The 14,486-nt window shown below is 43.1% G+C and overlaps 1 protein-coding gene across 2 annotated transcripts in view; it reads right to left on the reverse strand.

Annotated features, from left to right (window-relative positions):
- The window catches only part of LOC101062313 (vacuolar protein sorting-associated protein 13B), a 231,129-nt gene that overhangs the window by 135,435 nt on the left and 81,208 nt on the right, over window positions 1-14,486 (reverse strand). For both annotated transcript variants that reach the window (XM_029839039.1, XM_011605289.2), the window contains exon 20: window positions 384-493. In XM_029839039.1, the coding sequence (XP_029694899.1) occupies window positions 384-493 (110 nt within the window). The remainder of the gene's footprint in view (window positions 1-383; window positions 494-14,486) is intronic.

Here is a 14,486-nt window from a genome sequence, read left to right on the forward strand (position 1 = left end):
TACTGTATATTTATGGGCCTTTATGGGGTGAACCTGTGCTATATCCCAGACTGAGCACATATCCATGTGTGTATTTGTGTGCAGTGTGGGCACAGCGCATTCAATGTCCATAATCATCAGCATGACCCCTGTCAAATAAATAGAGAGAGACTGGATAGAAGACAGGGAGCAGATCACATGGAAAAAGGAAGCTGGAAAAGAGGAGGGAGGTGAATAAGAGACTGACTTTTGATTCAGGTTCTTCGAATTAGCACAGCAGTAGAAAACGCTGCAGGTTTTTATTACAAATTCCAGGCTAACTGTGTCAGACTTGTCCAACGAAATGCTGAAATGTTCACACAAGAGCAGGGAGGGAGGCTGACAAGTGAAAGGCAGACAGGTACCTGTTGCTGCTGTCTGCTGCTCCCTCTGCGAGGCTGGTAAAGCAGCCAAGTGCAGAAGACTGGATCCACATTGACAGCAACGCCCTGGACGCTGACCAGCAGGACTCCACCTGGTCAAGGGGAAAATAAAGGATAACAATAAATCAACAGATTAAACAGCTCGACTCTGAAGTGTATCATGAAAGATGTACTAAATCCTGCACAAACGAGTCAAGTGACAACCATCAATCAATGCAAATCTAAAGCTAACACCAACCGAAAGTGACTTAAGTCAACTCTGTTCAGATTGAGTGTAATTTCCTCCTTATGTGGCGCCCTAACGAGCTGCCTGGGTGAAAGTGAACCTACTTGTTGGAACACAGCAAGAAGCACAGTTTGTTTCAATTCCACTGTTCAAAGTGGTATGACACTAAGCCAAGAATAACATTTTCTTTTGATAAATTTCTATGAAACTGGAGACTTTCTCTGGGTTTAGGTTTACTCTTAAATAATAATCTTTATCAACAATAAGCGAGCCCTGAGGTAATGCATTAGGATCCTATCAATAATGATTCCCATGCCGGCAGGATTAGTGCGGGGTCTCTGGCGTGCGGTGGAATGTCCCAGCATGACGATAGGAGGATGTTTAAGCTCGAGAAGGACTTTCAGCACTTTAATGGAGCTTTGGACAAGACTCTGGTCTCTGTTTCAGAGCCTGAGGCAATGATCCGTATGTGTGTGTTTGCATATGCCCGTGTGCATGTGTGAGTCATGTAGATGGCGATGTGTTTCACTCTAGTCGAGCGAAAACCTGAATTCTTGTTCCTTTTCCTAAAAACTGTGAGCAGGAAAAAAGCAAAGTTGCAATCGCTTCTCATGCACAAATACTTGTGTTACACCGGCTCTTTAACTTGGCAGTTACTGCTCCCTCATCCATTATTCCCAGTGAACAATGCAAATAAAACTGCTCTCATTTGTTCCACTTTTACAACATTCAGTGATTTGTGGCCTGTGAGCTCGGTGTGTGTGTGTGTATGTGTGTGTGTGCGTGTGTGTGTGTGAGTGCGAGAGTTTGTAATTGTGCATGGTGCATGCTTAAGAGATGTGAAATTGTTTAGCAAAACAAGCATTTATGCTTTCTCGGAGCCAAAATGTACACATTAAAGCAGCGATGTAGTGAAAAAGAGCATGACTGAAAGTGTGAGTAATGTGTAAAGCGCTGCAGCACACAAATGTGTTTGCTCTATCTAACCGTGTAATGGACACGTCAAAATAAAAACTATTAAACCTCTATCAAACTATAAACAGTGTAAAATTGTACGATTTTCTGCAGCAGGTAACAGTCAGGAGACAAGTAAGCCTGGACCTTTAAGCTTAAGAGAAAGTGAGAATGTTAACTGCTAAAACACACCAAATATTCCACCTATAAGTTGTGCGTATGTGGTATTTTCTCTATAGAGAACATCCTGAATGCTTCCTTTCAGTGTCCTAAGACTTAATTCTACTCAGGTCTGACTGAACATTGGAAAAGCAGCTGTGAATAGCATCATCATCACCCAGGTCCAAACACTGCATTAAAGGTTAGCGCAATGTTTGTGCAAACTTTTGGTATGGCCCTCAAAGGATGTTATAAAAGTTAAAGTGGCCCTAGATAGTAAAAAACAGTTCCCCACCCCTGATCGACGCATCAGTAATAGTGTGTGAGCTCAACGCACCACATATTTTTTCTGCACTGGCACAGACGTCCCAGCCTCATGTCGACACTCCTTTTTTATACCTTATATCACATTTTTTTAAATTGCTAATTGTCACCAGAGCTTCATCCATACATATAATGCATATATTCCTCTTGAAAATGGTATACTTTCCCCTTTGCCACCCTTCTAATTCTCCTTTACAACATGCACCAGTCCTGAAACCATGCCCACATGCTCTCATTTTTTTGTCTGTCCACCTCTCCCCCTCCTGACTTGGCTCCATAACCTCAGTCCTGTGGCTTCGACTCCTATACCACAGTGCGGCCGCTTAATAGGCCTTGGCTGTGGCTGTAGTGCTGGAGCTCAGCTTCAAGTGGTTTTTATCATAGTCCAGAACGGTATGAAGAGTATAGGACCCAAAAGGCTGGGAATGGGTTGACTGGTGAAGATGGACTCAATAAATTCTCCCTGAATTGAGGTCTTCAGAAGGATCCGAGCATGACAAAGCATCCAAAAGAAATGACCTATGGCGCCATAAATTATGTCATTTAGCAGATGGATGGTTATTGCAAAGATAAATGAGCAAATAAAATATATGAAATGCCTAATTGCAGATAACTGTCTCAACTGGATTAGCCAGCTGTGGTGTGTGGTTCGCACAGCCTCAGAATATAACATTTAACGATGTGTTCAGGTGGACTGACTGCATTTAAGTAATATATGAGCGAAACAGCACATGTTAATTATAGCAAGAGTTCATCATTATGAAGGCTGATGAAAGTGCCGACATGTTTAGTGTATTAAACGGCGATTTTGGATGAAATGAACAAAGTGCATTAGATTTTCGTGTCTTTTAATGCCAACAGCTGTCATCTTAGTGGCGTCATGTGTCAGGTCTGTTTGCTGTCTGCCAAAGGCAGCCAACATCCTTTTAACCGTCACAGGAAGGCTAGAAAAATGCTCTTTCTGAGATTAACACTGCAAACAACCTTCTCTCGCTGCCAGTCCCACGGTGACACAGAAACAGAATATATGTTGACCTCGCTTTGGAAGCTTTGAAGAGTGAGGCTTTACAATCCGCAATGTTTTCTTGTTTCATCACAGTGTTGACACAAGTGCAGGAGAGTGACACCTCCTTTGAAGCGCGCAGCACCGTGAAACGGCCTGCGTGCTTCGAGGACGACCTCGGCGGCAGGCTAACTGTTGTTTTTCTCCGCTCCGGCGGGGTGGCATGAGGGTAATTACGCAAAGTGATGACAATGATAACAGAGGTGTTTTTCTTACTTCCTAAATGATTCCTAAAGAAAAGAGCTGAACATTGCTCGGTGGCCCAGACTCCGAAATACCACACAACCGCAGAATGTGCAAGAATCTGTGAAGGCGCACTTTACCTTGAGTCACCCACAGTGAGCCTATTAATGTCAAAGGTGTTTCTTTTTCTTCAGTGGTTTAAGGCCAGAAGAGTTAAAAGAGAGCACCGGGCTGCTGGTGTTGTTTTACTCCTGTCTGACATCAGGTTGCTCACAGCCTGAGGCTGTGTTGGGCCAGACGGAGCGTAGGTCTGCATCTACAAATGCTTTGATTTTCTGAACCAAAAACACCCAATAACAGTCACACATGTTTCTATCTTCAGACTATTATTAGCAGAGTGTTTATACACTGGCATGGAAAGCCTGCATTTATTTAGCAACTACAAGCACGAAATTCGCTAAATACTGCTGGCAGCTAGGTCAGTACAAGTTCAAAACCAAGTCCCAGGGTGGAGACTAAAGCCCTGATTGGGGTTACAAAGGCCACAACCACCCCAACTACAGGGCCGTGACCCCAACCATCAGTGGTACAAATAGATGAAGTGGTGTAGGGGGCTCGCACGTCCACCCCCCATGTTGGCGAAGGGGGGAAGGATCCATTTTCTTGCCAACTAATCGCCTCCTCAGAATCGCTTCATTGTTGGACATGAGGCAGCGCCGGGTCCCAACGTCCAGCTTCTCCAATAGAAAATAAATAAAAATAGTCTAGCTCGTGTCAGCCAGATGACTTCTGACAGGTTTGGTTAATTTCGAAGCCAAGTAGCAAAACAAAACATTACGCCAGTGTGCGGGGCCTATGCTGCCTTTAATTGCTTTTCCGATGAGCTCATGACTCGAAGGTGTCCTGGAGTGAGCATGCAGCTCGACAGGTGTTCTGCAAGTCCGTCTGTGTGCCTATGAATGTGTGTGTTTGCGAGAGACTGCTAAAGGACTCAGCTGTGTGTGGGTGGTGCAGAGAACAGTGTGTAATTTGTGCATGTGTGTGTGTGTGTGTGTGTGTGTGTGTGTGTGTGTGTGTGTGCGGCAGAAGTGTTTTTCAGGTTAGTGAATATGAGGAAGTGTTTCTGTTTGTGACCATTTCGTGTGACCATTGGAGAAGAGTGGACACATAACCTCATTAATCTCTCTCTCTTCCACACACACACACACACACACACACACACACACACACACACACACACACACACACACACACACACACACACACACACACACACAACTGCTGTTCTCCTGCTGTGCTGTGACCCAGCAGCAATGCCACCACAGGAGCCCAGGGGCTCTGGAAGGACACGGCAGGTTTGACTAGAAACAGAACTGAGCCCACGGAAAACCTGCTTTTGCTCTGGGCCCACATTACTTTTTGCATTGGACACAGCTCTATACAGTATGTCTCTCTGTGTATGTATGTGCGGTTTGAAGAAAATGTTAGTCTATAAGAGTGTTTAAGAGGCTCTCAATACGGCCCAACTGTAGCAGCGTGCAGCTGACATGCTTGGCCCACCTCATTACGGTTGGCTGTGGCTGTGGGTAAAGTTAATGGGCAGGAAGAAAGCTGGAGACTCAGCCAGCAAGAGAGGCATGATCTCTGACACGCATTCAAAACAAAAGCAGAGCGGCCCTGTAGAGGATGACTCATGTTGCAGAAGTAATTGCCCTATTGAGATGATAAGTGAACAAGCCCCAGGATTTGGCCGTGAATCAGTACGATTGATGAGATACCTTCGCTAAGTCTCCGTACATGAACCGGATGTATCACACAGTCGAGTTCAGATAGGCAGAGACAATGAATGAGTGAGTGTGTGTGAGCTACGAGCTTATCTCAAATGTCGGCATAGTGTATGGCATGTGTGTGTAGATGTAGAGCACACATGCAACAGCCATGTAGTGAGCACATATGTGGAGCCGCATTAAGTAGAGGAATTTATTACTTTGGTGGAAAAAAACACATATTCCCTCTCCTAGTATAACATGGTCCACTTTTAATTATTATGCAGTTGCAAGTGATTCAGTAACCCACAGGGTTGCATGTATAAAGCCTTTCTACTGCCATTTACGGGTAGGTCATATGGTTAAGTATGGTTCTGCAGGTCAATAAGAAGCTCCATTCTCTTTCTAGTAGATTAATTTTCCTAATAAATCTGAATTAACATTGATGGTGTTGAAATAACACCCAGACGCAGCAGAAACGGTGCCTGTGTGTCCCAGCTGGACATGATTATTGATTATTGTCCACTCGACTATTATCTCCCTTCCTGTCCACTTTCTCATTGAACCTGTGTGATGTGCCCACAAAAACACACTCCGTCTCCCTCTCTTGCAATCGTACCAAAGTAAAAAGCTTAGAGTGGTGACCAAATGTGACCCAGCCGTTGTCAGCAAGATAGCTAGCCTTCTTAATGAGAGACAAAACAGACTCTGTCCTGATTGCATTAATGTATCATTACTGTATCCATCATGGACACACAGTGCACTGTGTGAACTCTAAATGAGCTGTAGAGTAATGTAAGAGGAACAGGAGAGACACTTCTGAGCTCATTAAAATAAACAGACTTCTGCTTCTGCTGCTGCTTTCCCACAGACACTTTCAGCTTTGCATAGTTACCTTGAAAACTCCTTATCGCTGCTATCGTTAAGCTGGCTCGGGGGCTTTCTCTGCAGTTCAAGCCGAGTTCCCTCGGCTTGTCATGAACGGGGCGATTGTAAGCGGTTCCATTTCTGCCATTGGCTGAGCTCCCTTCAAGTGTTTTTGTATGATTGCGCAGTAACAAATAGAAAGGCTTAATGCAGAGGGATAAAGTTTACTTGCAAGCGATGTTACTCAAGAGGGTAGAAATATCTGAGAAGTTATGCAAGCAACAGAGGACATCATTCATCACATGAATAATGGCCTGAGTCTGCCTTTATACAAATACTAATAAGTTGGGCCCACTTTGTGTGCAAATGCTAAAAATATTTTTCTTTAGATGCACAGGAATCAAAGCCAATACAGAGCAGAAACTAAATACTTGGAGAAACAAATGATGTGGATTAGCTGTACCTTTCAAATGTTTACTTAATTTGAGTGTTTTAATGAACTTGAATTTAGATTCACTCTGAGATAGTAAAAAGTGAGTATATACTTATAGGACAGAGGTCAATAAGCAGCAGAAAATGGACATTATATGTATAAGTTATTCATCTTTTTAACCGCAAGCACTTATACATTCAAATAAAATCAAATATATGATATATTCAATTATAATTAGGACGTTTCTAAACAGTTTTGAAAGTGATGTGCGAAGTCTGAGAGCTGTTTTATCAGTGAAATATCTTCACAGAGGGTTTGAAAGGGCGTTTATGTGTCCGTATGGATATGCAGACAGCGATGTCTCAGCAGCGTCTGACTGCAGTCTGACTGCAGTCCAGACGGTTGTATCACCATTTCTGTACAGCCTTAAATACAATGTTTAGATTGTCACCGTGACACACCTGAATTTCCCAATTACTAAGTGTGCTATGAGATATTACAGTTAGATTTTTCAGAGATAGTTTCAGTGGAATTATACAAAACCCATTTGGAATGCATTCAGCTGCTAGAGGGCAATGACTGCGGTCCCTGTTTTCCAAATAACCGACTTCAGCAAACGTCAGTGTGACTAAGCTCTTCTTAAAAAAACAAAAAAACCTCCAGACAGCGGGCGTGCAGTCGCATCCGCTGCAGTCATCCACTTTTTCAAACATCTAGAGAACATGAGGGGTGCGTATGGACCAAATTCTGTCTTCAATTACTTTCAGGTCTCTCCGTTTCCCGGCACGAACCTCTGCTCTCCAAGTCATTCAGTTTGGCTTTTTGTCAGTTCAGTAGACTTAAAAATGATCTCAGTGACAGATCAAAGCCCTCTGGCTGAGATTTTAGGTCACTCAGGAAGCCGGGAATGCCGCACTGAAGAACTTGACATTTGCACAGCAGTACACAATGAATCATCCCCGTCCATGAATCTGTCTGCTGGTGGGACTGACTTCCAGTCAACTGGTTTGACTGTGTCTGTCAGCCAATTTGTCTATTATGCCCATGAGTAAATTCAGGTTCATTTTCAGTACTTATTACAATCTGGCATCGTGGCAGGTGATAAGAGGCACTGCTCTACAGAGATCAATGAAAGAGCGAAGCCAGCTTTTGACGTTCCGTCCTGGATGTTCAACTCTTTACTGTTCGTGTTAGCTACTGGTTTCTCATATTTATTCCAAAGAAAATGTCAAGACTGCTGCCAAAAATGAGGGGAAAAACATCATTTCTGTGTGCCTGGGGATTCCTTACTGGGAAAACATACACAACAGTGCGCGCTATTAAAAAAAAAAAAAAAAAAGAACTTGTTGATCCATGTTGGAAATTTGTATTTTCTTAGAACAAATGCCAGTATAACAGAATATATTTTTCACAGAGGGAACATAGCAGCATGTTTCCGTTGAGTGTTTCAGTACATTTGGTCTTTCTGCACACAGTTATTATTCTTCACAGCACTGAGCATTTGCGAGCATAAGCATTAGCATACTCACGCAAGTGGGTTTGTCTGCTAGTCTGTACAGTTACAGATAGAGGAGCAATATTTCACAGTAGTCAAGAGACAAATATCCAATAATTATATGATTCAGCTAGAGAGCACAGTCTATAGAGACTATGTGGCAACAGGGGAACAGAACGCATGCTTCAATGTCAGTAGGGGAAAGAATTAGCCATATGTAAAGTAATGTTATGTTTAATATTCATGTACACGACACTACAGCAGCACCAGCACATAGCATTCCTGGATTCTATGACTGGAGATTTAATACCTCCTTCTCACATCGTTATTTATCTATTTTTTTACATCAAGAATACTTCTATCCACCTCATCCTCCTTAAGTTAAAGAAAAATCCAGTGAAGTGGTTGCACATTTAACCATTTAGCAATTCGGTCTAATAGTTTCAGGATGAGAGAAATTAATGACAATGCAGGAACAAAGGAATAAAGGGATGAAAGCCACGTAAAGAACAGCGGAAAACTGCTCCGATTGGCTGGATCTCCTAAGCCAAGGAGGTGGAGTCACTGCAGTGTCACCATTGTGAAGTATGAGCTCAAACAGAGATAAGATGTTTCAAGATGTATAATTAGTTAGCAGATGGGGGGGGGGAGCTTTCCAAGACATGTTGGTAAAGTATGGATGAAGATTATATATGGATGTTTATATGAAACTGAAACTGCTGGAAGAGATTAATGCCCTCCCGCTGGTGTGTCAATTACAAGCCAAACTGCAACTCTGATGCAGCCTCCACAAGCCCTGATGACTGATAAGTACTTAAGCTTAAGAAGGACGCAGCATACTTTAGCGTGCCGTGTGTGAGTGCACGTGTCTTCAGAGGAAGGGCTCCTTCGCATCTCCATCCTGTAATCAGTCACTGTTGAATGAAGCCGGTTTAGACACACCTCAGTGACACCAGAGAAAAGGCAGCGTGTGCATCTTGTTTTTGGAGCATGTCACTCGTGTCTACACATACGCTCACGATAAGGAAGAAGTGTTTATACCCATCTGAGCTGTATTTAATACAGTCAGACATGCAGACAGACATGTGCATGCACATACGCACAGAAGAATGCCTGGGCCACCTGCAGCGCAGGGCTTCCAAACTACTATCAGCTGCTCTGTATTAACAAACCATGGCACAAAAGCAGTGATGAGTCAGCTACTCCAAACACACGTGAAACACTCCCCAGACTGGCTCACCGCAGATGGACGGGACAGATAGGGAGGAGAGGGAGATAGAGAGGGCAGGGCGATAGAGAGAAAAGGACACACGGGAGGGAGAGAGATGAGGACGGCAAATGATAAAAGGAAAAGGTGAATTAGGAGAGAGGGAGGTTTGGGAGGGAGAGGACAAGTCTTTCAGAGGAGAAAGGCAGCAGCATCTGTGGCTTGAAGTTTTGGGGTTATCCTTCACTGCCTAATCTGAGCGTATGATCAGGACAGAGCCCACAGATAACAGGACAGAGATTCTCATAGCTTTTCAAATAATTTTTCCACCTATTTACTTTAACCATAATAAATTTAAAAAATGATTTGATTTAAAAGCTACAGTTTGGACAAAAGATGTTTCCATTCCCAAAATGTTGGGACACTGAAGAAGAAGCTGCTGCATGGTAAGCTTATAGATGAGATCAAGGCCAAGGTGATATATCTGAGATGCATTAAAGGTGATCACAGAAGTGGAACTTCACCTTTATTAGAATTTTCTGCAAACATAGAGGCTGAGCTCTTAATAAAGAAAAACAAGAGGCCGATGGAAGCTAATCTTCAGTGGCTATTAGCGTCGGCAACCATTCCTTTCATCTGGGGGCCTTGTATATGCTATGAGGGGAAGAGAGTGGTGCTAGAACTGCCTGTGTTTACTGCCTGTTTATCTAAGTGGGCATGTGGGGGGCTGAGGGGCCACAGCAGGTCAAACCACACACAGCGAGAGGAGTTCAGGAACCCCTGAGGACCACTAAACGTGATGAGATTTTACAACTACTGCTTCATCTATGACTACTGCTGCTGCCACCGCTGTGCACGCACACATATACACACTTCCACAGACAGATATATACATACCCTGACTCAGAGTGATGAGAGTTTATTACTACTGTTGAAGCTAAGTGTCTCCGGGGAAGGAAGACAAGCTGAGTGGTCCTGTGGACCTTAAGGCCCTCAAGGCAAAGAGAGGAAAACAGCTTTGAGTGAGCCCGGCGTGTATATATTAGATGGTTCCTTTAAATCTACTGTATTTACATTGCAGGGTAAAACTCTATTACACTGACAAACCTCAAGCCCAAAGCACAGGACCGCTCCTGCATAGTGCTGTGCAAAATGAAAAACATAAATAACTCACTGTGCTAAAGTTAAAATTCAAACAGCACTAACTTCTGTGCATCCATTACTTACATGTACGTGAGAAAATATGAGGCATTTGTTTCTCAGCAGTTGGTCGTATTCCTACCACCTGTGTGAGTTTGATCGATAGAGCCCGGGCCTGCACAGAGGCCTGCTTTGTGCTAACCAAGAAGGATGGAGAGAAGGGAACACCAGGGACAGCCACTAGCAACCATCGAATCAAAGGAGAGCAATCTGGTTTGTTTTCTCACAGTGCAGGGCCTGAGTGAAAAAAGACTAAATAAAATAAACCTTTAATTTGACTGAAATTGGAGGCAACACACGCCGGCGTACCAGACGGCTGTGAAGTGTGAGTTCTTGCGGTTTGGGTTAATCCTGATTGAGAAGCTCCTGAGTTGAGATGTCAGCAATATGAGACTAAAACAAAAATAATTACTTGCAAAGTTAATGAACACAACTGCTGAGAGAAAGAGAGAGAGAGAGCGAGAGAGAGGAAGGGGAAGGAGAGAGAGACCGAGAGAAAGAGGGAGATAGAGAGGGGTCCATATGGGTGTTTGCTCTGGGTATTTCCCCTAATAACTGCACTCGTACGTGCAGCACACCACCACCCTTTCAAGTGCTACTAAGGCCTGAAAATTTACAGTATCTGTCTCCAGGCTGCTTTCATCCTCACTGTTATGTCTACACACCCTACCTCAGCTGTGAGGGGAGCTGCCCATTACAATATTGGAGCTGCAGAAGGGCACTTGCTACAACCAGAGCTGTACATGAAGGCACCCATGAGCACAGCTGTGTTTTGAGAAGAAGAATGGGTACAGTAATATCAAGAAAAGGCAAGGGATGTCAAGGAAGGCTTCATTAGAGCTGGAACACATCAACCTCCCATGAAAACCTGGCCCTGATAAAGAGGTGCTGTGTCACATAGCTTTGCATGGAGTGATGCTAAACATAAAGTTGTAATGAGTCAAACCAAAACCTGGAGGAAACCTGGAGACACAGCTGCAAGGCTCTGTAAACACAACCACGATGGAGATAAAATAATAATTAAGTATGAAGAATATTACCATGATGGTTCATTAAGGCAAGACAGAGCCGTGGCGGGGGCCAGGTTTGTATATCCTGTCAATGTGGTGTGTGTATACAGAGCTTCAGGACACACCAGCTCAGCCTCTGTTCTGTGCGCCCTGCACACAGCTGCTGCTGGGGGATGCGTCCAGGCAAAGAGTCCCACAGAAACAACAACCCACATCAAAGGAGTTCCACTGGTGGAATATGATTAGAAACTCTTATCCCATGAGTCCACCAGTCCTCCCAGAAAGGGGAAAAGAAGACCATGTTTTTCTTTAAATATCAGCAGGCACAAAGTGAGCTCTCACTTCCCATCTTTTTAAACTACCTTTGAATGTTGAACACAATTAGAGATCATTCCATTCAATCGACTGTCAAACCATCTACGCTCTGGCCCATTCAGTTACGAGCAGGGGTAGAGTAAACAGATATCAGGGAGTTCTTTTGCATCCTATTGTAAAATCAGGGTCTGACTGAGATTTTCTGATAAACACAGCATCTCTGGCAGCAGCTAGCGAAGCCATTCCAGAGGACAACGGAAATCAGCAGACAATATGAATGGTGAGCCTGTCTTACATTCATTAATAGTCAGTAGGGTTGAATAAAATTAAAGGAGTGCGAACATAATCAGTAATACAAGCCAGCCAATGAGCTAACATCATCGGCTCGCTTATTCTTGGGCCAGTGGATGGTCACCAAAGGTCCACAGTGTGTTACCTCATTTTAAAGGATTGTATTCAGCTCATGGATTGGACAGGACAGGAGACAGTGTTGCCATGTTGGATTCCTGCTGTAAAACAGCATCCAAGACATAGAGCAAACCAGTATGATGTCATTTACAAGTCTTAAGAGCTCCCTGAGGGGAGCTGGTTCACCAGTAAAGTCCTAGTTTGGTTAACTTGTAGGGTGCCTGCACATAAAGATGCATACACATGCATTAAACAGCACAACTGTGTTATGGCAAAGTCTGTTGTCCAATAGGTTGAAGTAGAGACTTCGAAATATGCTGCAAGGTGCGGGAAATGGTAATAATAGAGAGTGAAAGCTGCTAAGAATGATCCACGAGTTCATGGTGATAGTTCTTTGCTGTGTACCTTCAACACAGGTTTCTACAGTTGTCTCGCTACTTTGAGAGATTCACACATGCTAACAATTAGCATCATAGGTTAGCAGTTGCATCATAGGTTACCAGTTGTCTCATTTAATATTTGTCTCCCTGCTGCAAAAGACTGAGCTGCTTTACCCCAAAGGCTCAGATGTTCTATGTAAAGCAGTAGCAAAAACAAACTGTTTTTAAACATGCATACAGGATGCACAGACACAGAGTTATGGAAAAACATGCGCTTGATCCTTTGGATAATGGGCCTGACGTAAGGCAGAGCTATAAATCCAGCTCAGGTGTGGGTTTGTTTTTCTTGGACCCATCAAATAAGTTGTGAAATGAAATTTAAAAAAAAAAAAATCACTGATGGATTCACAGCTAAACAATAAATCGCTACTCACACTGAAAGTGTTGGGCAGTTGCAGTTGAAATGAACCCTGGCATCTTGTCAGGCGTGCAGGCGTCTGTGCCATCTGACAAGTCTCCCAGTCACCCCACAACCACGGGTGTTAACACCCACCACAGCAGACATTCCCTATGGGAGCTTTATGTGTCACTGGGTAAAATGACCTAAGCAACATTACATATCGTATAGCTACACATACCTATTTATAGCAGAAGGAGTTGGTCTGACTTATGGTTCGCGGACATCTCTTTCTCCAAGTTCAACATCCCGACACTACTGAAGAATCCTAATGTACTTAAAATGTAAAACAAATGGACAGCAGTGCTGCTGATAATTTCTATCTTTTTAACATGCAGGGGTCTGTGATGATGAGACTGTCCTCTGATCATGATCATTCCCTTTTGGGTCCTTCTCAGGTTTCTTCTCATCTCTGCCCACCATAAAGTAAAAGGAGTGTGGACATAATCAGCGGACTTGCTGGCTAACCCCACAATGACCTACCTTGAATGCTTTACTATGCACTGATTACATCTATTGCTTTCAACCACAAAAGTGCTCCCAGGAAAGGATAGCGAAGCCCATGAAACCTCAGAAATCCTCTGTGGTGAGGGTACATCCTTCAAACAGAGTCCCATAATGCACCACTGATGCACGCAGAAGTAGTGACATGGGTCCCAAATAGCATAAATGGCCCCCTCCCCACAGGGTGATGGCCCTCACTCAACATGACAGTAAATAAGATGTTAAAGGGAATGCAAATCCTTCAAGGTTAGGGGGGACAGATGAGGTTATTAGGGGGGACTGTCACAAAAAGTCCTTGCAACAACTGGGAGAAGGAGTTTGTGAAATAACTGCTTAAAGAGCTGCTTAAAAACTAAAAGAAGGCTCTAAAAATGTACCTGACATTTGGAAATACGGCTGGTTAAATAAGCCAGACAACTGAAACTATCTGGAATTTACAAAGTTCAACACGTGTACTCAAGTTTAATGTCAAGTCTGGTTCAGAGTGCAATAAAATACGCTCGCTTTGAACTCCGTGCTGTGATTGCACGTGGTGATACGTTCAGAGTAATATTTATGCCTTTGGTTTTAAAAAGGTGTGGTTTGCAAATAATATATTTCTGGAGATGGCTTATCATAAATATCACCCAGAGACATAAATTTAGATGACCATTTAATGAGCAAAAGGGACATAACTTATCTGAACGTAGAAAAGGTCATATATGTACATTTAACCTGTATATATTATAAAAATAAGCCTCATTAAATAAAAAAAGCATAATCCTTTTCATCCAATAAAGTAAAAAAAGTTAGATCTGAAACTGACAAATTCCAAATTTTACATTATCGTCTATCTTTCTTTTTTTGTTTTACAATAATGATGATTACCTGTATTAATATATGGATTACATAAGTAATCCAACGCTGGTCATAATGTTTTTTACATACTTATCCTTCTCTCCATATCACCCCATCACTTTTCTCTCATTCTTCCCACCATGTCAGACACACATGTGCCCCCTCTCACCACCGCCAGGGCTCCCGTTTATTTGACTAGAAAATTACCCTCCTCATGTTTAACATATCTTCTATATTGTCATCACCAAATATTTATTTGTAAAGGAGAGGACCTCTGAATGGTCACATTCCTTGTGC

The sequence above is a fragment of the Takifugu rubripes genome, chromosome 7 (genome assembly GCF_901000725.2).
Source record: "Takifugu rubripes chromosome 7, fTakRub1.2, whole genome shotgun sequence".
NCBI classification, from domain to species: Eukaryota; Metazoa; Chordata; class Actinopteri; order Tetraodontiformes; family Tetraodontidae; genus Takifugu; species Takifugu rubripes.